The following is a 24,867-nucleotide window of genomic DNA, read 5'->3' on the forward strand; positions in this document are numbered from 1 at the left end:
ATCAAAAACCCTCAGTGGTTCCTCACAGGGAGGTAGGGATTACTATAGCTCAATCCCATATGCCTACTTGAAATAGAACTGACTTGCCCCAGTTCACCCTGTACACAGAATAATTCCTCCACTCTTCCCAGCATGGCATTCAAGAATAATTTCGGCTCCAGGATATACTGCAGGATGCCTTTCGAATATAGGGAGATCGTCTCTATTTGCCGCAGCTCCCCCACACCCACCTCAAGTGTCCAGACCCAGCAAGCCAGAGGTGCGATGCACAGAGAAAATAATAGAGGGGATAATGGACATCTCTGCCTGGTGCCATACCCCTGCGAGAACGGTGCAGAGCTAACCCTATTTATCCTCACTGCCACCTTGGGTTCTGTGTGTAGGAGGGCTACCCAGCTACAGAAGCCGGGGCTTAAGCTGATCCACCTCAGCACTGCGAAGAGGTAAGGCCAGTGTATTGAATCAAAGGAGTTTTCAGCATCCGTGGAAGGAACTGCCAAGGGGAAGGAGACCTCTCAACGCGTCTAGCCAGTTGTGGAGTAGTCTGATGTTCTGTTGCCTTGAGCAGCATTATACGAACCCCAATTTCACAATGGTTCAGTGTGGCTATGACTCCATTCAACCTGTGAGCCAGGATAGTGGTCAAGAGCTTGCTTTTGATTTTAAGCAGGGAGATTGGGTGGTTAAAGCAACACTTTGACCTCAGCTTCCCTTCACACCGTTATCCGGTCATTCTGCGAAACCTCCCTACCCCGAACCGTTCTACAGGCTGCAGACACCACATGTGGGTCTTCTTGCAGGAAAGTCTGCCTCTCAAACCAAGTGAGAGGAGCTGTCTCTGCTCAGATCCCAAGCATCAACAAGGGCATCTGGGAAGCTTGCGCCCCTTAGGATATGGCGGGTTGTCCCAACAGTCCCACAGCGGCTCAGCTTATGGCATGCTTCAGCCTCCATCCACCATCTTGGAGAAGAGGGGCCTTGGGGCGGTCTGCGGCCTGTAGTAGTTAGTCTGGCGCCTTCCCTTCGGCAGCGTGGCCTGGGGACCACAGGCAATGTCTCGGGCTGGATGATGGCTCCGGGGCTCGCTCACTGGCAGGATATCAGGCCGGAATTGCGATTGGTAGCAGGAGGTCTGAGACAGGCATCCTACGCCATTTTGGTCTTGGCCACTCCCACCAAAACCCAGCTTCTTAGTAATGGTACACAACATCTCAAATTAAAGGCTCCATAAAAAGCAATATGAAGTAATGTTTATTAACACTTTTTTTTCGGAATAATTGAATAACCTTAAACTTCAAAAAGCAAGCAATGGTCAGGCTTTTGTCTATATTGCATATACTTGTCACAATCATGGTGAATTTGCTGCTATCAGTCACAGGCCCCCGTCTCTCCTGTCATCCCTCTCCTCCCCCTCCCCTCCCTCTCTCTACCCCCTTGGATGTCTTATTTCTCTGTTTACTCTGTTCAAAAGTAATATATAATCGGTTTTAGTCTAATTGTGAAAATGGAACTCTGAGTGAATTTGCTATTTTGCAAAGTTACAACTCTAACCACTAGTATATGTAGTAGTTCTTTGTACTTAATATCACTATTTTGTGATTCTGAGCTTTCCCGTTTGCATCTCTCTCCTGAGTGACTCTACATCGTATGCATTTCCTTTTCTGCTATCTGTATCTCTTGCTTGTGGGACTCTTCAATTCGCTGACTCTCTCCCTTTGTCCTTCCTGACCCTTGCCTTTCATGGATCCTGTCTTTTTCTGGATCGCTACTTTACCCTGGTATTGAATGTGTTATCTTTCTGTGATTAATGTGATTTTCTTTTGCCGTTTGTTCCCCCTCTGTTGACCTGCCAGTTCTGACCAACCTCCTAGCCCCCTGTCACTTGTTGCCCTTTGACTAAGCACTCCTTCTCCCCTTGTTGGGGAAAGATCCAATATTCTTACTCTGGAGTCTCAGTGACCCCTCTGAGAGAGTCCACAGAATCAAGGGAACCATGCAGAGCTGAGGCATGGTATGCGCCCCTTACCAAAGCACTCCCTCTCCCCTTGTTGGGGAAGGATCCAGTAGGTAGGCCTTGGAGTCTCCGAGACCCCTCTGAGAGAGTCAACTGTGTAAAGGGAGCCTCACGCAGCGGAGATGTGGGAATGATACCACTTCCCCTGGATCACAGCTTACAGGACCTTGGACAAGGATTTTACCCGTTTACTGGTTTGTGCCCCCTTCACCCTCCCCACCCTTTCATGCTCTCTTACCCTCCCCTACGGCTTTCCCTCTTTCATTCTTTGTCTACTTCCTCTGCCCTAGCCCCTGTCCCTTGTGCCCTTTAACTAAGCACTCCTTCTCCCCTTGTTAGGGAAAGATCCAATTAATTATACTCTGAAATCTCAGCGATACCTCTGAGAGCGTCCACAGCGCCAAGGGAGCCACTCACATTTGAGGTATGGTATGGCGCCCCTTGCCAAAGCACTTCCTCTCCCCTTCTTGGGGAAGGTTCCAGTAGGTATGCCTTGGAGTCTCCAAGACCCCTCTGAGGGAGTCCACTGCGTAGAGGGAGCGTCTCGCAACGAAGTTGGGGGAATTATACCAGTTCCCATGGGATCACAGCTTACTGGACTTTGGATGCAGCTATTACGCGTCTACCGGTTTGTGCCCCCATCACCCTACCCCTCTTCCCTCATGCTGTGTCTCTCACCCTCCTCTTTCCCACCTTGATTCGCTGTCTACTTCCCCTGCTCTTAACCCTTCTCCAATGAATCTCTCCCCTTGCCTACTTTTTCTCTTATGCAGATTGTCCTTATTGCTTGTCTCAACCTAACTTGTAACTATGTAGCTATGCTCTAATAACTGTGTAACGATGTAACCTGTAACTATGGTCTGCTACTCATGTGAAGCGCTCTGATACCTCCGGGTCTAGCCAGCGCTATATAAAACCTTTAAAAAAAAAAAAAACTCATTAAGGCAACCAGCGTACTTGTTACAAGGACCTATTTTTGAACTTGTTCTAGCCAACACTACTGTGTGCTATGTAGAGGGGTAACCAAAGCTACAAGTTCCAGACATCAAAGTACTAACATCCAGTATTGCCTAAAATGGGGCCACTGGAATTAGGACTGTCTTGTACTTTAACCATACATGACTCCTGTCATGTCCCCGAGGGTCAATCTGCTCTGTGGCTGGCACACGCTGCTGGGCTTTGGCTTAAGGGTGTCGCTAGAATCAGGACGCACACACAAGGTTGGTGTCTAGTGCGGGACTGCCCTCGCGCAGTCCTGCCCGTCTATTTATTATCGCAGTCACATGACCGCGGTCGCAACCAAACTGGCGCTGTCCAGCAGGGGCGTCAGCAAGAACACCCCTGCATGGCCACCCCCATTACAACTCCCACGTGTAATAAATAGCATAGAGCTGAAGGTGACTGAATGCTTCAGAGCGGATCAGGTTTCTGATCTAGGCATAAATAATTCTGTGAAAGCTGCAGCTGATAGTTTGATGGATTTGATTTGATTAAAATATTTCAGTGATCTTTAATTTGGACTGGTGGAACACGCTTGCCAAAGGCTTCGACCCTCTTGGAGTAGTTTAATAGAATCTAGTTTTTTAAAAAATTGCAACTTTAATTGTTGAAAATGTAATTGAATTCGAGCACGTATGGCAGTTTAGGGGGCGAGAGAAGGGCAGAGGGACCAGGAGGAGGTCGTGATAATATTTATTTTATCTACAGTGTGCGTTAAACATACACGAATTTATCATCCTCCTAAATGTCAGCATATTTGCAGTGTTTTAAAGTCAATAAGGACAGCTAACTAACATTGCCCTTCTCTCTTCATTTGTATTTCAGAAATACGCCAAAGGGCAAGATCTGTTTGATCAGATTGTCTATCATCTGGACCTTGTGGAAACGGATTACTTTGGCCTGCAGTTCATGGACGCGTCCCAGGTTTTTGTACGTATGACCTTCTTCTAGCCCTTGCGTCGGCTCATCTCACGTAATCCGTTCACGCTGGGAGGGCTGGGAGTGGTAAATCGTGCTGCAGCCCAGCCAAGGGGTAGATGCCCGAAGCCGAAAAGTGTATCCAAATGTACCCTGGGGAGGGCGGGTCTTCCACTAGACCTTTATATTGACCCTGAAAGAAAAGCTGAGGGGATGAGTGTGAAATAATGGTCAATGGCTGGCACACAACCCGACTGTCATTCATTCATAGCGTTAAATGAAACTATTGATTTCGCAGAGAAACGGGAACAAAGTGAGATATTCATAGTGGTAAATGAAACTATTGATTTCGCAGGGTGAGCGAGAGGAACAAAGTGAGATTTTGTGTAATTCAGTCCCTACCCGCATCCGATGAGCTCCCAACAGAGCAAAATATGTGGTGGCAGTTGCATGGAAACAAATTGTGAGGAAATGTTTGAACACAAGATTAAATGTAATGGCCATGATGCACTGGGACATGAGCAGTTGGGTACCAAAACCTGAAACGGTGACAAGTTCTACAATGAAATGTGACGAATGCATGCACAGGAATAATACACTAAAGGTTATAACATGAGTCATTGATGCTGGTTAGTTGGCGTGCCTCCAAAACCCACATGTGTGAATAAGAGTAGGCAGCTTTAAGAAAGACCATATTAATCAGCCTTAAATGAGGGAGATGTGGGTGCTTGTGTTTGGTTAAATGAGGCAAGAGTTTGTGAAGGGACTGAATCAATCCAACACCTCATACTGTCTCTTGCTATTTGATCGAAATGTACTAGTAAGAATTAACTCTGTCAATAACTGGAGTCCTTGTCTTTTTTTTTTTTTTTTTTTTTTTTTTTTTTAAATCTCTTTATTAGCATCAGATTGGTCCGTGCAAGCATACAAGTACACAGTAAATTGTTGACAATGAAAACGTTAATGATCATTATACAAAGGAAATAAATGGAGGACTGGACCAATGATATTACAAGCAGTGTAACACAGTCTAAAATCTTATTTTCACTTTTCCATATCTGAAGGAATAATGCACACTCGGAAAGATGACACAAAGAGATATAACCTTCTTCAAACAAAACAAAAATGAGTGAGCCTTCGTGACAGAGAGAGCGGCAAGTAACACATCTATTTGACTGGCAAGATGGCATAACCAGAGGCATAGGCAGTCAAGGGCAGGTAAAACGACTAATGTAAAGACTAGAGTGAAGCAACCACTCCAGCCGGGGCAAGGTGTGTAAAGGAACTGAGGAGAGAAACGTCCCGGCCCAAACCAGCATACAGTCCACAAATCAGCAGCTCACGCATATCCCACTCCAGTAGTGTGTGGACGCTAGGCCCTGCATAACTCAATAGGCAGCGCACGGCGGGTCGGCCAAAACCACCTAGCCCACCCCCTCTGGGACAATAGAGCTAGCAGCCTGGGAGTGTGTGTCCCGTGTAATCTTGCTAATATACTGTCGGTATGGGCCCCAGATGTCGATTGGGCGTGAGGCTGTGGGGATCTGCGTGGAGTACTCCACACTATTGGTATTGCATTGGGAAAGGCTGCGCATCCAAGTCTTGGAATCAGGGATCCGCCTGGACCCCCAAAGTAAAGCAATTTCCCTTTTCGCCAGCAAGAAACCTATGGCAGCAAGTTTACGCGTGGTCCGGGGGAACTCAGCGACATAGCCAAGCAGTGCAATCTCTGGCTTATGTTGCAATTCGCATTCCAAAATGTCGCCCAAGATATGGTGCACCTGCAGCCAGTAGGTGTGCAGTTTCGGACAGGTCCATGTGAGATGTGCAAAATCGGCATGGGGAGCTCTACATTTAGGGCAGTGATGAGGTCTGGTCGGGTCAATTCTGTGGGCCAGCGCCGGTGTGAAGTATAGGCGCCTCAAAAATTTAAAATGAATTAGCTTATGCCTACTGTTGACTGACAACTGGAGTCCTTGTCTTCGTCATGTGAGACACTTGTCTAGTGTCTGGATGATACACAGATGACTAGGTGCATAGCACGGTCCATTTGGACTATGTTCTGCTCATGATTGTGGTTTCTTTTTCGAAGGCTGGTTATGTCCATGTTGAATGTGCCACCTTGCATGTTACACTTTCCATGCCCTATCCTTGGAACTTGTTTTTATGTGTTATGTATGATTCCCTCTGCCATGAGCGAAGCACACCACTTCCCTGGTTTCTGTTGTTGCATAAGCCTCTAGCAACAGAAACCGATGCATAGCTCTGAGTGCATTCCAAAAAAACACTAGAGGCGGTCTAAACCAGGTTTAAACAAGAAGTAGCTCATGAGCTACCAATAGCTCTCCAGCTATCTGTAGGTAGCACTCCTGTGGTAGCTCAGCCTACTAAATTAGAAGCTTTTGATTGGTTGGATTAATTTATGTATATCAACATTGAAAAGTGTCTATTCAAGATGAAAATGTGTGTATTTTCAGAAATCATCAGCTGATGTTTGGAGACAAATGGCTACATTTTTAAACTATATTTTCTGCTGATATGTGGTAAATCATGCTGCTTTCGGGAGACTTATTACTAATATTATTGCATTTACATTTTTTTTCAATACTCCTGACATCCATGACTGACGCATTAATGATGCACTGCTGGACATTTTGCAAATGGAGGTCACTAATGCAATATTGTCACTGTTACAACTCTTATATCAGAACCTCTGGATGATTTCAATGAAGTCTTACTACAGAAGAAGAAAATGCAGACCTCTGATATGAATGGGAACTCTTTACTTCATAGGTGTTGAAAATAGGAGCGATGCACTTCTCCAGGATTTGAGGAGTTTAAAAAAAAACTGTAAATAAAGAACAGCATCTGGGGCCCTATTACATTACATATACAGCACCCTATCCCTGTTTGTGCCACAGTGCACCTTAAAGAAGGTGTGTCAGGCGCAAAAAGGGAAAGTGCACCCTATTACATTGAATGCGCAGCCCTCAGGGCAGCTGTGAAGTCGTGCTGCCCTGAGGGCAGTGCATTCAAGTGAAAAGCGGAGTGGCTTTAAAACAGCCACTCTGTGTTTCACTCTGCAGGCGGCAGCCCACCTGCACTTTTAAGGGCCATTAGAGATTCCCTTGCATTAAGGTACAGTGAGTGACTGCACCTGCCTGTAAGGGGATGTCTAGGGGGGTTCGTAGGACCCCTGCCCCCCTCCAGAGGGCTGCCATCAAGGGGCACACTGACAGTGCACCTCTTGACAGCTTCTTTGCCCCTGTGATCATGTATATAATACAGCGAGGGCGCAGAGACAAAGGGATTCCCTCATTTGCATGGGGCCAAGCCCCAATGCAATTGAGGGTACACACTCTGGTGATTCCCTTTGCTCCCGCCCCTCCCTTTGTCCATGTTGTCTTTCTTCCCGCCCCCTTCCCATTGTCGTTGTTCACTTTGCTCCTGCCCCTCCCATTGTCCATATGCCCTTTGCTTCTGCCCCCCTCCCTTTGTCCGTGTTGTCTTTCTTTGAATGTTGCTCCACCACCACTATTATACCCACAACCTAGGGCTCCTTAAAACAAAGAAGGTGGCTGACCATTTTGTGAACAGCGCCAGTTCCTTTTAGTATAGACGCCAGTGGCACATAGGTTGCACAAGCTCTCCCCAACTCATACTATGGAATATGGGCCTGGCGCTCAAACGTGGCACTTTAGTGCCTCATTGAGACAGCGCTCTGGCAGGAGCAGTTTCTATCCACTTGACCAAGCTCATCCCACCAGTTACCCCTTGTGATTGATTATTGTGGAATTTAAAAACGACCCTTCGCCCCTCAAGCGCACAGCAGCAGCCTGCCCTGCAGTGCACTGTACCCACTAGCTCCCCCACCATGAACACCAGGTAAAGTGCAGCTGCCAGCACTAGTCTATTGTGGACCCGCTTATGCTTGGACAGTTCCCACTGTTCGTTGCAGTGCTTGCAGGGGATGGATGAGCGCAGGCGTTCCGTAGGTCCCAGGCCAGCAAAGAGTTACCAGAGGAGCGCTTGCCTCCCTGCCAGGGCACTGCTGCCACCACCCCTCGGAGCTTGCTAAACCAAAGCAAGTCATCCTCCTCTGCGCCACCTGGATCCTCGCTGAAGTCATACATATTGTTGCTGTCACTTAGAAAGTAGACGGTAAAAGGAGCCTGCAAGGAATTTGATTTACAATGAACTTTTGGTTATTCACAGATAAATCAAGGGGTTAGTCCTACCTTAACAAACACCAAAGTGTCATATGACAACAAAAAATGATATCTAAATATGAAAGAACACGGGAGAACCTAGGAGTTTTGAAAAAAATATCTTGTTTTATATTGTTAAATAGAAATTGGAGTACAAATGAATAAAACACTCAGCAACTGATCATGTAAAGAAGTCAAATCAAATTAACCTAACAGTACATGACTAAACATCTATTCCAATTAAATCAAAAGCAAAAAATCTCTGGATTAGAGTACATATTGCTTCAGAATAACAAAATGTCTGAGGAATAGAGGATGAGGTCGACGTTTCGGTCTGTTTGGCTGTAGTCCTTCAGACCCTCTTCAGGACGTGTAGATAGTAGCTGCAGTGCTTAATTTGTGCCGGTGCTTTCCGGTGCTTAGCACCGGCACTTATTTCTCAGGGCCGGGTCTACCCTCCACATGGGTCTTACGAGTGAATGTCGTAAAATCGTTCAAATTGGATGCTGCATACCTTGCACATTCCGCCTCTCTGGAGAGGCTCTGTCCGAGAGCACACACGGAGCAGCAGTGCCCAGCAGAAGCAGAGTTAGTCAACAGTTAAAGATCTGCTTTCGCCTTTCAGACGCAGTGTTTCGCTACAAATGTTACAAAGAATCTGCCCAGCAGTCGTTGCGTTACACGCTGTGGCGCTGTGTGGGGGATGATCCGATTCCGATCGGATGTGACCTCACGTTCAGTGGAACAAGAAGGAAGTGAGGTGGAAGAGGCGCGGGCCGAGGACTCGATTGGACTTGTTGTCGGTCCGTGTGGCATCCCTCTCAGCATAGAATGAGACTGAGTGAACTGCTGCCTGTGCACTGCACCACCACAGTGACTCTTACTCAGGTCATCGCCACACCACGGAATCATCACTGCATCGGGCGCTGCGGGGAGACTGCCAGCAGTGCTGCACAGCAGTGCGCCTGCAACCCCATGCGGTGCTGCGGCTCATTGAGGCCGCCGCTGGTGCTCGCACCGCTATCTGTTGTGCAGCACTTAGGTGTCTAGTCTGTAGCCTCTCATCCAGTAATGCCACTCGAGTCCGGACCAGGCCCAGCTGCTGAAGAGAGCTTGGTGTCTGCAGAGCCTCATGAGGCTGGCCCGCAGCGTGGATCGCTCTCTCTGCTTCAGTTTCAGGTATTTTATTCAAATATAGTTAATTATTTTAAGCCGTCATCATGTCGCTGTTGACTGACTCTGAGCCTGCTCCAACTCCTGCTGACTGCTCAGCTGAGGCTGCGCTTGGGACGTGCCGCGATGGGCTTAGCTGGAGGGATGAGGAAGAGATCACTGCAATCAGCACTACAGTTTGTGTAATTTGAAAGGACAGGCCACGCAATTCGAGAGCGTTGACAGTACACTCATTTCCAGAGCTCATGTGTCCCTTTAAAAATTGTTTGTAAGCGCTGACAGTGCCTGTGCTTTATTTGACCTGTTGTGCTGCCCTGACCTCTATCGTACCCGGGGTTGAAAAGGTCACTTGTTTGTGTGGTAATGAAGTGGCTGAAGTCTGTGCAGAGTGTCAATTATTCTACAAAAAAATCGAGATGAGGGTCTACTTCTACTACCAAGTCTTTGCTCAGCTTGCCTAGACGGATAATTCCTACCAGGTGTACCTTACCACAGAGTCTGCTGTAGTAGGAATAACATCTGCGTTTTGCCAGAAACACGACTGTCTGTCCTGTTTAATTTTCATTGATAGGACATTAACTGTGTTACGTTATTCTCTTTTTCTGTGCTATGCAGACATAATTTCATTGCATATTACAAGAAAGCAACCCTCTGAAATATTCTATATTGCATTGATATGTACACATTGATTAATTCTCTTAAATTAATTTTACATTCCACATAAATAGGTTAAAACATGCTCTTAGCTGAAATGTACACAGCATACGTTAGAAGCTGTGCTGCGCTCAGAAATATATTTAGTATATCAAGGACTAAGTGAGCTGCAACAGTCTTTGTAGTTTACTCATTCTAATGCTGCTTTTAGTGACTCCTGACTCGCATGTAAATACTGCGTTCCTAAAATTAAAAATTGCACATAACAAGAGACATGCAGTACATATATCACTGCAGCTGTGTTTGTGTGGGAAGGGCTTTGCCTGCACCCGATCCTCCTTTTACTAGGGTCGTGATATTAGATTTTCTCCCTAAAAAGACCACTGTGTGGTGATATACCACGTTCTCTATGCTGCCTCTTGTGGGTCTTGGTATGTTTTAAGGCCTTTACTGGATAACAGAACTTTTCTGTTAATTCTGATGCCTAAGGGAATTAGAGGACTCCATTTATATATTTATTTATAAAGTTTTATAGCGCAAACATGACCCACGGAGGTATCAGAGCACTATGCAATTGTTGAACATTAGATTGTTGAGGTAGTAGACATAGATTCGGTATTCACCATTCAGTACAAAAGAAATAGATAGGAGTGTATGGGTAGCATAGGGGCATTTTTTGCTAGTTCAAATGATGCGAGCCAGGACTGCAATTCCCAGAATGCAGTACATTTGTTGTTGAATGAAAACCTACAACAGGAGCAAGGCAGCCTTGTAACATGGGGTTATATAGTCACCGTACTAATGTCTATCACTGGATCCCCGTTTTCTCATCTCTAACTAGATTATGGGATCTCTTCTCTATATACATGATGGGTAGTAGGGCATGGATCTGTCAATCTGCAGCCACAGAAGCAGTGCTTATGGATACATAGAGCTGTCAGAAGCGGCTGGAACCCTCCCCTCATTTCTCCCTTCAGTAATGTGCCGGTCGGCCCGGATCCAACAGCAACTACTTTACTTTCTGCACTGATCCGCAGCATCACTGTCAACAGTCTTTAACTCTGTGACAGGCTGCCTGTGGCTGGTGCACTGTGGTGCCTGCTGCAGGGCTGGGCATGTAGGCACCTCTCGCCAAATGGGGTGGACTGTTCAGCTCGCGTTAATGGTTTTTATTAGGGTTGAGGCTGCTATACTAGTCTTGAAATAATAACATGCAGCCTGGCTGTGACCTATGTGTGCTTCAGCCTCACTCTGCAGTGTAATTTCTAATATTTATATTACTGCGAGAAAGTGTCACTCATAATCGTTGAATTGTCACTTATAATTAAATTGACATTATGAAAATGCCACACATGGCAATCTGAAACCGTGGCAGCTATGTGCCCATGCTCCTACATAAGGCTGATGATGGAACATCGTTCTCCCCAGTTGTAATCTAGCTCCTCCTGCTTTAAAAGCTGCATAGTCCCCAAGGCAGACTCAGCCTTCTGGAACAGGCACCTTCCCCCACTCTCTGACTTCCGCCCACCTCTCCACTTCCTGCCCCTGACAGGAAACATCCTTTACAACGCGGTGTTTACACTGCGCGACCTTTATGACGCATCCATTACAACGCAAGTCGTTACTGCGACTTGCGCTGGAGGGCACCCTTGCTTAAGGAATGGTTTGATTTTCTATTCCAACACCTTCTCTACTGTTACGTGGGCTGGAGTTGGAATAGAAAACTAAAATAATCCACAATCCAGCGCCCTCCAACGCAAGTCGTTGTAAGAACTTGCGTTGTAATGGCTGCGTTGTAAACTACCACGATCAAAATGACGTACATCCCATTTGAAATCACTCTAATAGTGACAAAAGGCAGTAGTTTCTTTTCTAGATGGAGCAGCATATACCGTAATAATATTTGGAAATAAATAATACAGTGGCTCCCAACCTGCTCCTCCCGAAACCTATTTTTTCCATAAATTAAGCACTGGGGTGGAGCCATTGGTTGAAGTGGGTGGAGCCAAGGGAAGTGGGGGTGGTCTCCTAGAAATGTTTGAGCACCTGCACTTCATATTTTACAAATTAAGCACTGAGTAGCTGGGACAAAGGATTCCTATGTAAACATGATACAATGTGTTACCTATTAATAACAAACAATTTGTTTTGCAATTGTGAAAACAAAGAACTAGGAAACCCGTGTATAGACAAAAAAGTGATTAAGAAATCACATAGTGCAATTAACAAGTTTGTGCACTTCCAAGGAAGAGTCCAGTGATGTCAACCCCTTCACTTAGAAAGAGCTGTGCGTCTGTCTCCGCAGGGACTTGAAGGCGCCCCACCAGGCACTGCTAGAGCGCCTAGCCATCTTCAGGCGAGACTAGCGGGGCATAAGGATCAGGGGGCGGCACGTCTAACAAACCATGGCACCAGTTAGACAGCGCATCAGGTGAGATGGTGAAAGATGCTTGATCCCCTCGATTAACAGTGACAGCACAATAACAACACAGAGTATCGACTGAGATCTCAACTCTCGTGGTACTTTGAGTTGTCTTTTTTTCCCACCCTCTCCAGTGCACACCTGTGACCGCATAGCCGTAACTGCTTGGCTAAAAAAGCTACATTCACCTAACCATCCCCCAAACCCTATTCTACTGCATGGTTAGACAATTATAAGGTCCTATCAGCGAGACTTATTGGCTATGCCAGTGCTTGTTTATAAAAGCTGTGCATTCCAATTCAGATGTTTGTGATGGGAGTGTATCTAGGGCTCTAGCTGCTAGTGCGAGCACTGGAAACATATACAACTTGTCAGGCATCCAGACTTGACCATATCCACTGGTTTGTTTATAGTAATTAAATCCAGTTTGCTATCTGCACCCTAAGTTAACGTCATAAAATAATGCAAAGGAAAATCTAAATCACCAAGTTAAATGCCTTCTCTGCATCCGAAGAAGCAGAAGACAGAGAGAAGTAGATTATCAGCAGATATTCTTTAGCTGGTTTTATTCTTGCTAATCGAGAAGTAACAGGTCATAAGGCTTGCTACAGGATAGCAGGAGTCTCTGGGTGCTCCTAGGTTTCTCAGACTATCTTTTCTTATTCTCTAGGGTTCTGTTGGGTGTTATGAAGAAAGTCTTTTTGTCTGTAGCAATCTCTCTACTCCCTAAAATCCAACCAGCTACCTTCCTTTGTGCTGCCCTACCCACTTCTAGTCCTTAGACCGATATAGGCCATGACAAGAACAGCATGTCACTCTATGTAGCCGCAAACACGAGAAGGGGTAAAATCCGGACTATCTACCATTCCTGATGCCCTCTGCCATCTTGCATCCTTCTCAAATTCATGAAGGCCTTCCTTCCTGTTGTGAAGCCCACTTGGCCTGAGTTCACCAGAGCTGTTTTTCATAGGCAGTGTCTTTGCTCAAGATTTTGTCATCCTGGTCCTTCATGAAGCATTGAAAATGGGCGATATGAAGGTCAGAAATTCAGATCCATTTTTGGTTTTAGAAGCAACATTGTTATAAGGTGTCACTGGCTATAAATGATGGTAGCACTTCATCAACAAGTGTTTGTGTAAGTGGAAACCTTAAGGTTCCATCAGCAGATAGGAAATCAATAACGCTATTAGTCCTTTAAAATGTATCCAGAAGGAAATCATTCTCAAGAATTTTACCTCCTTTCACAGATTCGTTGCAATCCCGATTTCCCATTTCTATGTGTAGAATCCCAGATCATCCTGCACATCAATAGGGAAGTGTAAGAGTTTAAACTTGCTTAATAAGCTTGTCTCTGATCTCCACATGATAGGGAGTTAGTGGTCTCAAAATTGCAGTTATGTCTGTCTGGATGTGGACTGCTGGTCTATCTGCTTTTGATAAGTAATACTATTGCTGAGTGAACTTTCTTCCATAATTAACAAGGGCAAGCATTCTCAGCTTAGTTACTTAACCGTACATTTTGGATGTGTTGCTCTTGTAATCAAACCTTCAGAGCTCAGATGGAATTGTTTCAGTATCCACCTGCTTCGAAAGTCTTAATCTCTGACCCCTTCAGCACAACATTTTCTAATCTGTTCTCCAACCTTGTGACACAAGAGATGCTAGCCTCCCTCTTTGCAACATCAAATGCTTCCCTGAGTACAATGGGACGCTCCAATGATTTCTCATTTTCCATTTAGCAGTTGATAATTACATCCATGAAAAACTAAATTCAGGATCGTCAGAGTCCTTAGTCTTAAGTGTGTGATGCAGATTTCTGCCTCCAGTTTCTGCCAGGAGTATACAAAGAACAATGGTGTTTGACAGGAGACTGGTCCCCTTACAAACCCATTCCCACTGAAGCGGAAGGAGTTCTCAGATCCACAAAAATCTAGTGTGAACATCATATATGTGAATCACATGAGCATTCATGCTGACCTGGGAGTTGCACTATCTATATTTCTACTGGCAATGAAACTCATTTTTTTCCTCACTGGTCTAGCACACACTGTGCTGTTTTTCAAAGGATATTTTTTACATGTGGCTTTCGACTCGTCTCCACATCAAATTGTTGCAGTTATGGTCCATTCACCGGTTGCTGAAATTTAAGGGAAGCAGGTTATTCCAGTACTAACTGAGCCAGTAGTGCCTGAGGTACACTCTGAAGATGGCAGTCTTTCAGCAATGAGAAGAACCCTAGCTAGATCTTTTTTATACTGTCTAGAATGTGCTTTTCCATTTTGGCGTGTTGAAGGAAGCTCTTTGTCGGAGACCATTCCAGATAGAGCGGAGAACGGGAGTCTTGTACATCTTTCTTCCACTTCTTCGGAATTCGGAGAAAGGTCAAACATTTCCAGGCTGAAGTAATTCTAATGCCTCCAGCTTGGGCAAGACAAATGTGGTACCCAGTACTACTTGGCATAAGCACCTGTCTCTGGCTCAGGCCAATGCTTTGGGAGGACCTGTTGTTGCAGGCCAAGGTTCGTCACACTAAACTGCACTATCTGCACCTCCATGTTTAGAGATTGAGAGGCAGCAGTTGACAGCTTTCGATCGGCTTCCTGGAGTAGTGGATGTTCTCCTGGCTGCCAGGTGATCATCTGCAAAGTCTATCTGCTCTGGGACAAGTACGTAGCCTGGTATGGGACCCACAATATTGACTTATTACAGGCCAAAGTGTCAGATGTCCTACTGTCTGTCTTGTCTCTTGCCCAGCAAGAACAAGCATTGGAAACTGTTAGTGGTTTTCTGTTGGCCTTTTTATGTTTACTGGTCCAACTATCCTCGTTCAAATCACCTGTTGTGATGAGGTTTCTAAAATGTCTGACAGTTGTTTTTTCCTAAACCATTTGTGATCCCACTTGTGGGATCTTAAATTGGTCCTCACTTTCCTCATGTGCATGCCAGTTGAACCAAGGCAAAGCTATCCTCTGTCTTCTGGCTCTGAAGACTGTGTTCCTGGTTGCTGTAACTTCGGTTTGCCTCTTGAGTGAACTCCATGCTCTCACTGTGCACCACGTTTTTTTCTCGATAAAATGGTGTTGAAGGCCAGGGCGGCTTTTTTGCCAAAAGTAGTGAACTGCTTTTCACATATGACAATTCATCACTCTCTTAATGTTCTTTGCTCCACCTCAACCTCCTTAGTGCAGGAGAGACTTCATCTGGATCCCAAAAGAGCCTTTATCTTTTACAGCAATCACACTAAAGACCATTGGCTGGACGAGCAGCTCTTTGTGGGGTACCCTAGGTCAAAGAAAAGAAAAGCAGTGCAGAAATGGACTTTGCCAAGGTAGATAGTCCTCTGCTTTAATATCTGTTACACTTTGGCCAAGAGGCAATCTTTGGAATGGCTGAGAGCCCATTCCCCAGCACCAATGCGGCTACCACTCCACTGGCAGGCAGAGTGCCTGCCCATCGCATCAGTCAGGCTGCCTCATGAGCGTTAGTATACATGTTCATGCAGCTCATTGCCTTTCGGTCCTGCAAGACCCACCAACTGGCGAGGTACTGCTTTGATGTCTCTTCTAAAGGTAAGGAGCACATGATTAGAATTATCCATCAATAGAGCAAGTTACTTACCTTTGGTGATGCTCCTTCTGATGGATAATGTATCTAACGACAGATTCCTCTCTGCCCTCCCCCTTTATGTTCTGTGGAACATAAAGGGACCTTGAGACCCTCACAGGTGAGTAGCGCGCTTTATAAATGGATTGATTGATTGATTGGAATGGTCTCTTTTCCCATCTAAAAATTTCTCAATTTACAGATCTGCACCCTGGTACCTCTGATCCGTTTTGGGTTCCAAGGGCGTGCATAGTCAAGAAACTAACCAACGCCAGGCAGTTGAGCTTATATGTGGCTCCATTGTCACTTTCAGGGCAGTACAAAGTCAATGCAAAGCCACATGGCACAACCTACCAGCAAGTAAGAGCAATGCTGTTAAAATCTTCAGGATACAAACTGACATCTGGAGATATCCTAAACGGGTGGAATATGCTATTAAATGGAGTATCCACTAGAAATAGCATTACTGAAGGCAAGTAACTTTTGGAAGTTCACAGGATATTTTTAGGATTTCCATTAAGTCATGCATTAGATGATCTGGCTCACATCCTTTGCTGTCTTATATGCAGCTTCCTGGCCCCGTGCTCTGTTGTCCCTTGGGGTTCTCCAGCATTTTAAACCTTTGACTGCACACTTTGGTAGGGGGTTGATTTCTTGGTGTTTTCAATGATTATTAGTGTTACAGGGTGTGGGATGATGCAGGGGATCCATCATTGTGATTTTGCTGCTTGAGCATCTCTTCAGATTTTGCACACTTTCACTAAAAGTTTCTTCATTTGTAAATGAGGCAGAGGCCGAAAGCCTGAAGAAGGGCAGGATTGGATAGCAACTTGTATATATTACTTGGACACTACTCTCCACAATGTCTTGTGCTTAGTGCAGAAGACTCAATAAAATCCTGAACTTCATGGAGCACTAATGTGGCTTTTAACATAGGGCCAAACCAGCTGACGGGCTGCTGAATTTTGCTGAATTTGTGGAAGGTGTGCCGATACCACTGTGTGGATTGATAACTGATTGGCATACCAATCCCATCGTCTGCAACATGTTTATTAATATCTTACAAAACACCCAATGATGGGATGGTGATTGTTGTTCTCAGGCCACCTCACCTGAGACACAGTGCTACAGATTGTGATTAACTTGGAGGTTTGTTTTTGAACTCTCTTCTCTTCTGTGTGCTGATCTGTACCCCAAGACAATAGAGGAAAATAACATTTATGAGGATTAAAAGCACTGTTTATAATGCAGATTGTGGCAACCCTGGAGTTCCAGGTGAAAGTGAGGGTTGACCATGGTGGCAAAAACTACCGCTTTGTGCATGTTGAGGCTGCAGAGTTGCCAGTCTATTTCTGCGGAGCCGATGCAAATCGGTGTTGACACCGCAGAGTGCTATGGAGTGGAGCAGGTTGAACTACATATACCAAAGCCTCATGAAGCTGTGGGGAACAAGTTTCTCTGCTCGGTATATCTAATTGAATTTGTCTTTTCTCTCTCCACCTGTCCTTCCCCCACTTCCTTCAATCCCTAGTACCATCACTGCACTAATGAGGTATTTGTAATTCGAGGTGATGTTTCGTAATTGATTACACTAGTTCCATGTGGGTCATGTGATTTTTTTTTTTTGTCTTATATCTTCGTTTTTTTTGTTTTACTATCCTTTGTTATTACCTGTTGTGGTTGTGCGTCTTAATGTTTTGTATAACAAGAAAAATAGTAGTTTTATTTAATCAATTATTCACAATGGGTCAAGTGTAATATTGACCGGATTCCTTTCATCATTTTTCAAATGGAGAGAAAAGTGGGTGTTGCCAGTGTACTTCGCAAATGGTGAAGGTTGCTAACCTGTGCCAGTGGCCACTATGTAGATATTAACTAACAAAGGGGTGAAAGCACCAATCATAAGTCAAGTTACATAAACCTTTTTACTAATGAGTTCTCACCTTCCTTATTCTTATCAGTTATGTCTTGTGTGGGCAAAATAAATGCAACTAGATGGTGAGATTGTCATCCAATTTATTAGTTGTTGTAATATGTCCTGTTGCACTATGCCATATGCCACTGGTGGGGTAAAGGAAAATCAATTCTGTGTGGTGGTTGTCTTAAATGGAGATAAGGAAGTCCTCTTTGATAGCTCTAGGCCTGTCCCTGACTTGCCGTCATTCACAAGATTTGGTATTCTTCATTTTCTTAAAGCAATCCTGGTTCTTCCCTTTCCACTGTTTTGTAGAGTTTCAGGAGAAATGGTACAGGACATACATTGAATAGCATGTTGGTGTTTAGAATGGATTTCATCAGGAGGAAGGTGATTCTTATTTTATTGACTGTGGAATATAGTCTTGAGTAGATACCTATTTGAGTTGTCTAATGTCCGTGTGAGTGTTGGGAATCTTTTCTTGCTGTGAGACTGGGCATCGCTTTGCGGCTAATGATAGCTTCATCACCTTGCCATGATGCTGAAAATGATTACAATAGAAGGAAAGTGTTCTAGATGGTATGAGAATATTAATGGTGCATTTGCTATTACCTTGCACCTTTTAACCATACTAGACTAAGAATGTCGGTGTCCATTCAGTATCATTGGAATATATTTTGGGACTTTGAGTCACTCAGTTCATGGAAAATTGCCTCCATCGTGCGGGCCATAGTGGTATTCATGGAAGGGATTATTTACTAAATGCAGGATGGGAGTTAGTTTCTTTCGTGAATAATGCAATAATTGGTTTAATTGCAGTCAACATGGATATGTTCTTATTAATAGGGCATTCATATGTAATACCATGGACACAGCAAGCTGTGTTTTCTTTCTTGACTCTTCTACAGTGTGTCTATTTTATCTTGGGTTTCCCAGAGACTCAAGTGGTTTGATCTTGGCACTTTGATTTTAGATGAGGGTCTCATGATTTTCTTGCATGGCGTGGTTGTGTGTTGGTCTCTGTGTGAAGGACCCTATACACCAGAATTTGCCATAATACCCGTCTTCGTGTTACCGAATGTTCTCAGGAAAAGTTTCCTGTTGTGCTTTGTGTAACTGCTTTAACTTTGTTGATCCTTTATTTTGCATGTTTATAGGATTTTGCATTCTGTTCTTGTCATGGCTCACGATAGTGCCATTTACAATTGATGTATTTGTCACAGAAAAACTAGTTTTGTGTCTTCAAGTATAGTGATGTTCTCTGGCCTTTTCGTTACTCTGAAGAGCTTATTGATTGTCTTCGGATATGCTTTTGTGTCTAATTTGAAAAATAGTAGCTCAGTTTTTGTCTCAGTGCTTTGGTAGATGTCTACAAATACAATCTGTGGGTGACATTTTAGTGGGGCTATATTTTCACTGGAGAAGGGAGCTGAATTGTGGACAAGCTAAGTGTGCTTTTTTCTTGGATGTCAGTCTGTGTTACCTCGTTAATATCCAAAACTTTGGTGGCTGCACTCTTTATTCCGTCTCTTTTTACTTTCTGGGTCACACTAGTTCCATTTCATGGCTTTCATTGCTTAATGATGCATTGCCCTCCGTTTTCATCTAGTCTGCTTTTCCTTCTTATAGCGCATCCTTCCCATTCTGGCTGTTTCTGTTCATTAGCTTGAGCAAGTTCCCTCTGATGTTGGTAAGAGTTTCAAAATAATGTTTAAAGACTTCATTTTGATCAAAAATATTTTTATACTTCAGTTTCCATAGATTTGACCCGACAAATTTCTAAGCCAAAGTGGCTGGGATGGAGAGAGCTCATGATCATCCTAAGATGGCCACCCTTACTTACATGTGGATCTTTACATCCTCTCTCAGGAGGTACCTTCAAATCAAAGCCCAAAAGTTTCCTATGGCGCTGTCTGGGGCCACAGTGCATCCATCACAGATGGACCCTCCATAGAACTACTGTGTGCAGGTGAGGCAATGTGAAGGTGGCAGCATGGCCCCCGCACACATGGGTGAACTTACACAACTTGGCACTGAGGCTGCATCTGAAGCGCACTGTAGTGAGAAGTACCTCCTGAGCTGGACTTGCGTCATTGATAGGTTACTACATTCCTGCTTCAGACTGAACTGAGAGAGAAGAGTTCCCCCATCCAAAGGGCGAGTCCCTCCATCTTAGGGCCCTGCCCGACTGCATCCCTGTCCCCATCAATCATTCCAGTGACAGCATGGAATAGTGCATAGAAAGGCCGTAGTTAGTTAAACATGATGGTTTATATATCTCGCAACTTATGGTTGATCATTCATAAACATCCATGTCCTTTTATACCATGCATGATTCTCTAAGTTTGGTGTTAGTCCTTTTATGACAGCCCTTTCTTAGCACGAGGTGCCCCTTTTAAGCGAGGCCTTTGTGTTGTGCGGTTCCAGGCTTCTCTGGCTACCGAGTTTGTGGGCGCCCTTTAGGACTGACCTGGGCTGCAAGTGCCGTTCCGCTTGCACTGGACCCCTGCTGGCCACTCGCCTGCTACTCAGTGCCCCTGACGTGTGGTCCCAAGGACCTGTGCGAGCAGCTCACCTACTCGGTCTATGGCTGTGTGCTGTCATTCGCTCACTCTGTGTCCCTGCCGTGAGGCATCCTAAGGACACTGTATGAGCAGCTCATCTACCTCTAATAATTTCCCCTTGTGGATCTTTTTCTGGGTGTGGATGTGGTGTAAAGGCCAGAGCTGCCTACTTTGGACCTAGTTTTAGGACACCCCCGCGCCGCACGGCCACCAGCTGCTGCGTGTGCTCCCCCTTCCTTGTGCCTCGCTGCCCGACTGCCAGCTCGTGACCACGCCCCCTCCGAGCGGCGTGGTCCGTGATCAGCGCTCCTCTCCCTGTGCCCCTGGTTCACTGTGTAGTCTTGCATTTGTGTTTACTAGTGCTTATTGTTAGTATTTCCGCCATATTGCCTGTTGTACCGTATTTGTGCTCATCTGTGTTTGTTTCCGCCGTATTGATTGTTTTTTCCCGCCTGCTGCCGCCCTCCCCGCTCCCCGCTTCCCGCCACCACCGTTGACCCCGCCCCTTTTTCCTTCTGTTCCCTCCCCGCTCCCGCCTCCCAGCTGCTCCGCCCACCCGCGCACTTGGCCATATATGGCGACCGTGCGACGCAGGTGAGTGTGACCTAGTTTTAGGACACCCCCGCGCCGCACGGCCACCAGCTGCTGCGTGTGCTCCCCCTTCCTTGTGCCTCGCTGCCCGACTGCCGGCTCGTGACCACGCCCCCTCCTTCGAGCGGCGTGGTCCGTGATCAGCGCTCCTCTCCCTGTGCCCCTGGTTCACTGTGTAGTCTTGCATTTGTGTTTACTAGTGCTTATTGTTAGTATTTCCGCCATATTGCCTGTTGTACCGTATTTGTGCTCATCTGTGTTTGTTTCCGCCGTATTGATTGTTTTTTCCCGCCTGCTGCCGCCCTCCCCGCTTCCCGCCACCACCGTTGACCCCGCCCCTTTTTCCTTCTGTTCCCTCCCCGCTCCCGCCTCCCAGCTGCTCCGCCCACCCGCGCACTTGGCCATATATGGCGACCGTGCGACGCAGGTGAGTGTGACCTAGTTTTAGGACACCCCCGCGCCGCACGGCCACCAGCTGCTGCGTGTGCTCCCCCTTCCTTGTGCCTCGCTGCCCGACTGCCGGCTCGTGACCACGCCCCCTCCGAGCGGCGTGGTCCGTGATCAGCGCTCCTCTCCCTGTGCCCCTGGTTCACTGTGTAGTCTTGCATTTGTGTTTACTAGTGCTTATTGTTAGTATTTCCGCCATATTGCCTGTTGTACCGTATTTGTGCTCATCTGTGTTTGTTTCCGCCGTATTGATTGTTTTTTCCCGCCTGCTGCCGCCCTCCCCGCTCCCCGCCACCACCGTTGACCCCGCCCCTTTTTCCTTCTGTTCCCTCCCCGCTCCCGCCTCCCAGCTGCTCCGCCCACCCGCGCACTTGGCCATATATGGCGACCGTGCGACGCAGGTGAGTGTGACCTAGTTTTAGGACACCCCCGCGCCGCACGGCCACTAGCTGCTGCGTGTGCTCCCCCTTCCTTGTGCCTCGCTGCCCGACTGCCGGCTCGTGACCACGCCCCCTCCTTCGAGCGGCGTGGTCCGTGATCAGCGCTCCTCTCCCTGTGCCCCTGGTTCACTGTGTAGTCTTGCATTTGTGTTTACTAGTGCTTATTGTTAGTATTTCCGCCATATTGCCTGTTGTACCGTATTTGTGCTCATCTGTGTTTGTTTCCGCCGTATTGATTGTTTTTTCCCGCCTGCTGCCGCCCTCCCCGCTCCCCGCTTCCCGCCACCACCGTTGACCCCGCCCCTTTTTCCTTCTGTTCCCTCCCCGCTCCCGCCTCCCAGCTGCTCCGCCCACCCGCGCACTTGGCCATATATGGCGACCGTGCGACGCAGGTGAGTGTGACCTAGTTTTAGGACACCCCCGCGCCGCACGGCCACCAGCTGCTGCGTGTGCTCCCCCTTCCTTGTGCCTCGCTGCCCGACTGCCGGCTCGTGACCACGCTCCCTCCTTCGAGCGGCGTGGTCCGTGATCAGCGCTCCTCTCCCTGTGCCCCTGGTTCACTGTGTAGTCTTGCATTTGTGTTTACTAGTGCTTATTGTTAGTATTTCCGCCATATTGCCTGTTGTACCGTATTTGTGCTCATCTGTGTTTGTTTCCGCCGTATTGATTGTTTTTTCCCACCTGCTGCCGCCCTCCCCGCTCCCCGCTTCCCGCCACCACCGTTGACCCCGCCCCTTTTTCCTTCTGTTCCCTCCCCGCTCCCGCCTCCCAGCTGCTCCGCCCACCCGCGCACTTCACCATATATGGCGACCGTGCGAACGCGCAGCGGTCACGCGTAGCGGTCACGCGCAGCGGGCGCGCCGTTTGTGCGCCGAAGGCGCGCCAAAGGTAAGCCCGTCTACGCCCGTCCGCGCCTGGACCGCGCCCAGTGCCAGGACCCCTGGCCCTCGAGGACCCCGACCGACCCGCCTGACGTACACCGCCGCCACCCTCATCGCACTCAACACCGGCCGAGTCCCGGGATGCTGCAGAGCCACCCCACGACGCATCCACGGCCCCTTCAGCTGCAACACCTGCAAGTTCACCTGCATCCGGACCTGCCCGACACCAGCACCTGCCAAGCCGAGCACCAGCAGCACCCACCTCAAGTGCATCCTGCTCAACACCCGCTCCGTCCACAGACACGCCATCGAACTCTGGAACCTCCTAGACGCCACAGCCCCTGACGTTGCCTTCATCACGGAGACCTGGATGAACGCCTCCTCAGCGCCCGACATCGCCATCGCCATCCCAGAAGGCTACAAGATCACCCGGAGGGACCGCAACGCCAACCAGGTGGGAGGAGGCATCGCCATCATCCACAAGAACACCATCCGCATCACGACCAGCACCAACAACACCTCACCCTCCGCCGAACACCTGCATTTCCAGATTCACACCGACCCGAAGACCACCCTCAGAGGCACCCTGGTCTACCGACCTCCGGGACCACGCACCCAATTCAGCGAGGACATCGCCGACTTCGTCAGCCCGCACGCCCTCCCCTCCGCCGACTACATCCTCCTGGGGGACTTCAACTTCTACCTGGAGAACAACAACGACTGCAACACCAGCACCCTGCTCGACAACCTCGCCAACCTTGGACTCCAGCAGCTGGTGTCCACCCCCACCCACCTTGCCGGACACACACTCGACGCCATCTTCTCATCCAGCAAAGACATCGCCTTCAGCCACGCCACAGAACTCCACTGGACGGACCACAGATGCATCCACTTCACCTTCCGAAGAACGACGATCCACCACCACCAGCAACAGGTTGCCCGAAGAAGCTGGAACAAGATCACAGCCGACCAGCTCGCCGCTTCCCTGAGCCAGCACCCTCCGGCCAGCTCAGCGAACCCCAACCAGGCCGCCGACAACCTCTCGAAGTGGATCAGCAAATGCGCAGACGAACTCGCCCCTCTGAGGATCCCGCCCAGCAGACCCGGCAATAAGAGAGCCCCATGGTTCACGGACGAACTCAAGAGCTCCAAGAAGAACTGCCGAGCCCTCGAGAAAGCCTGGAGAAAGGAACCCACGCCGGACAACAGGACCACCCTCAAGCTCGCCACCCGGAAACACCACCAATTGATCCGCACCGCCAAGAAAACTGCATTCAAGAACCGACTGGACAACAACGCACACAACTGCAAGGAACTCTTCAACATCGTGAAAGAGCTCTCCAACCCCAACGCCGGAAACAACGACATCACCCCATCGCAAGACCTCTGCAACTCCCTCGCCTCCTACTTCCACAACAAGATCACGGACATACACAACAGCTTCAGCACTCAACCGACGCACGCCACGACCGCAGCAACACCACCCACCACCACCCTCCGCGCCTGGACCCCGGTCAACACCGAAGACACCGTCCACATGATGAACTCCGTCCACTCCGGATCTCCGACCGACCCCTGCCCTCACCACGTCTTCAACAAAGCCGACGCTGTCATCGCACCCCACCTGCGGGACATCATCAACACCTCATTCGACCCCGCCACCTTCCCCGAGAGCTGGAAGCACGCCGAACTCAGCGCTCTACTCAAGAAACCTACAGCAGACCCCACCGAACTCAAGAATTACCGCCCCATCTCTCTACTCCCGTTTCCAGCCAAAGTCATCGAAAAGACCGTCAACGAACAGCTGGCCGCCTTCCTCGAGACGAATGGATCCCTCGACCCATCGCAGTCCGGATTCCGTGCCAACCACAGCACCGAGACCGCCCTCATCGCCGCCACTGACGACATCCGAGCCCTGATGGACAACGGCGAAACAGCGGCCCTCATCCTCCTAGACCTCTCCGCGGCTTTCGACACGGTCTGCCACCGCACCCTAGTGCAACGCCTCAGCAACGTCGGAATCCAGGAGAAGGCACTA

The 24,867-nt window shown here is 47.7% G+C and overlaps 1 protein-coding gene across 1 annotated transcript in view; it reads left to right on the forward strand.

The window, feature by feature from the left end:
- The window catches only part of EPB41L4B (erythrocyte membrane protein band 4.1 like 4B), a 903,230-nt gene that overhangs the window by 236,268 nt on the left and 642,095 nt on the right, over positions 1–24,867 (forward strand). Inside the window, exon 2 of the mRNA XM_086965372.1 lies at positions 3,839–3,943. Coding sequence (XP_086821498.1) covers positions 3,839–3,943 — 105 coding nt within the window. The remainder of the gene's footprint in view (positions 1–3,838; positions 3,944–24,867) is intronic.

This window comes from Lissotriton vulgaris, chromosome 4_1 (genome assembly GCF_964263255.1).
Source record: "Lissotriton vulgaris chromosome 4_1, aLisVul1.2, whole genome shotgun sequence".
In the NCBI taxonomy this organism is placed as follows: Eukaryota; Metazoa; Chordata; class Amphibia; order Caudata; family Salamandridae; genus Lissotriton; species Lissotriton vulgaris.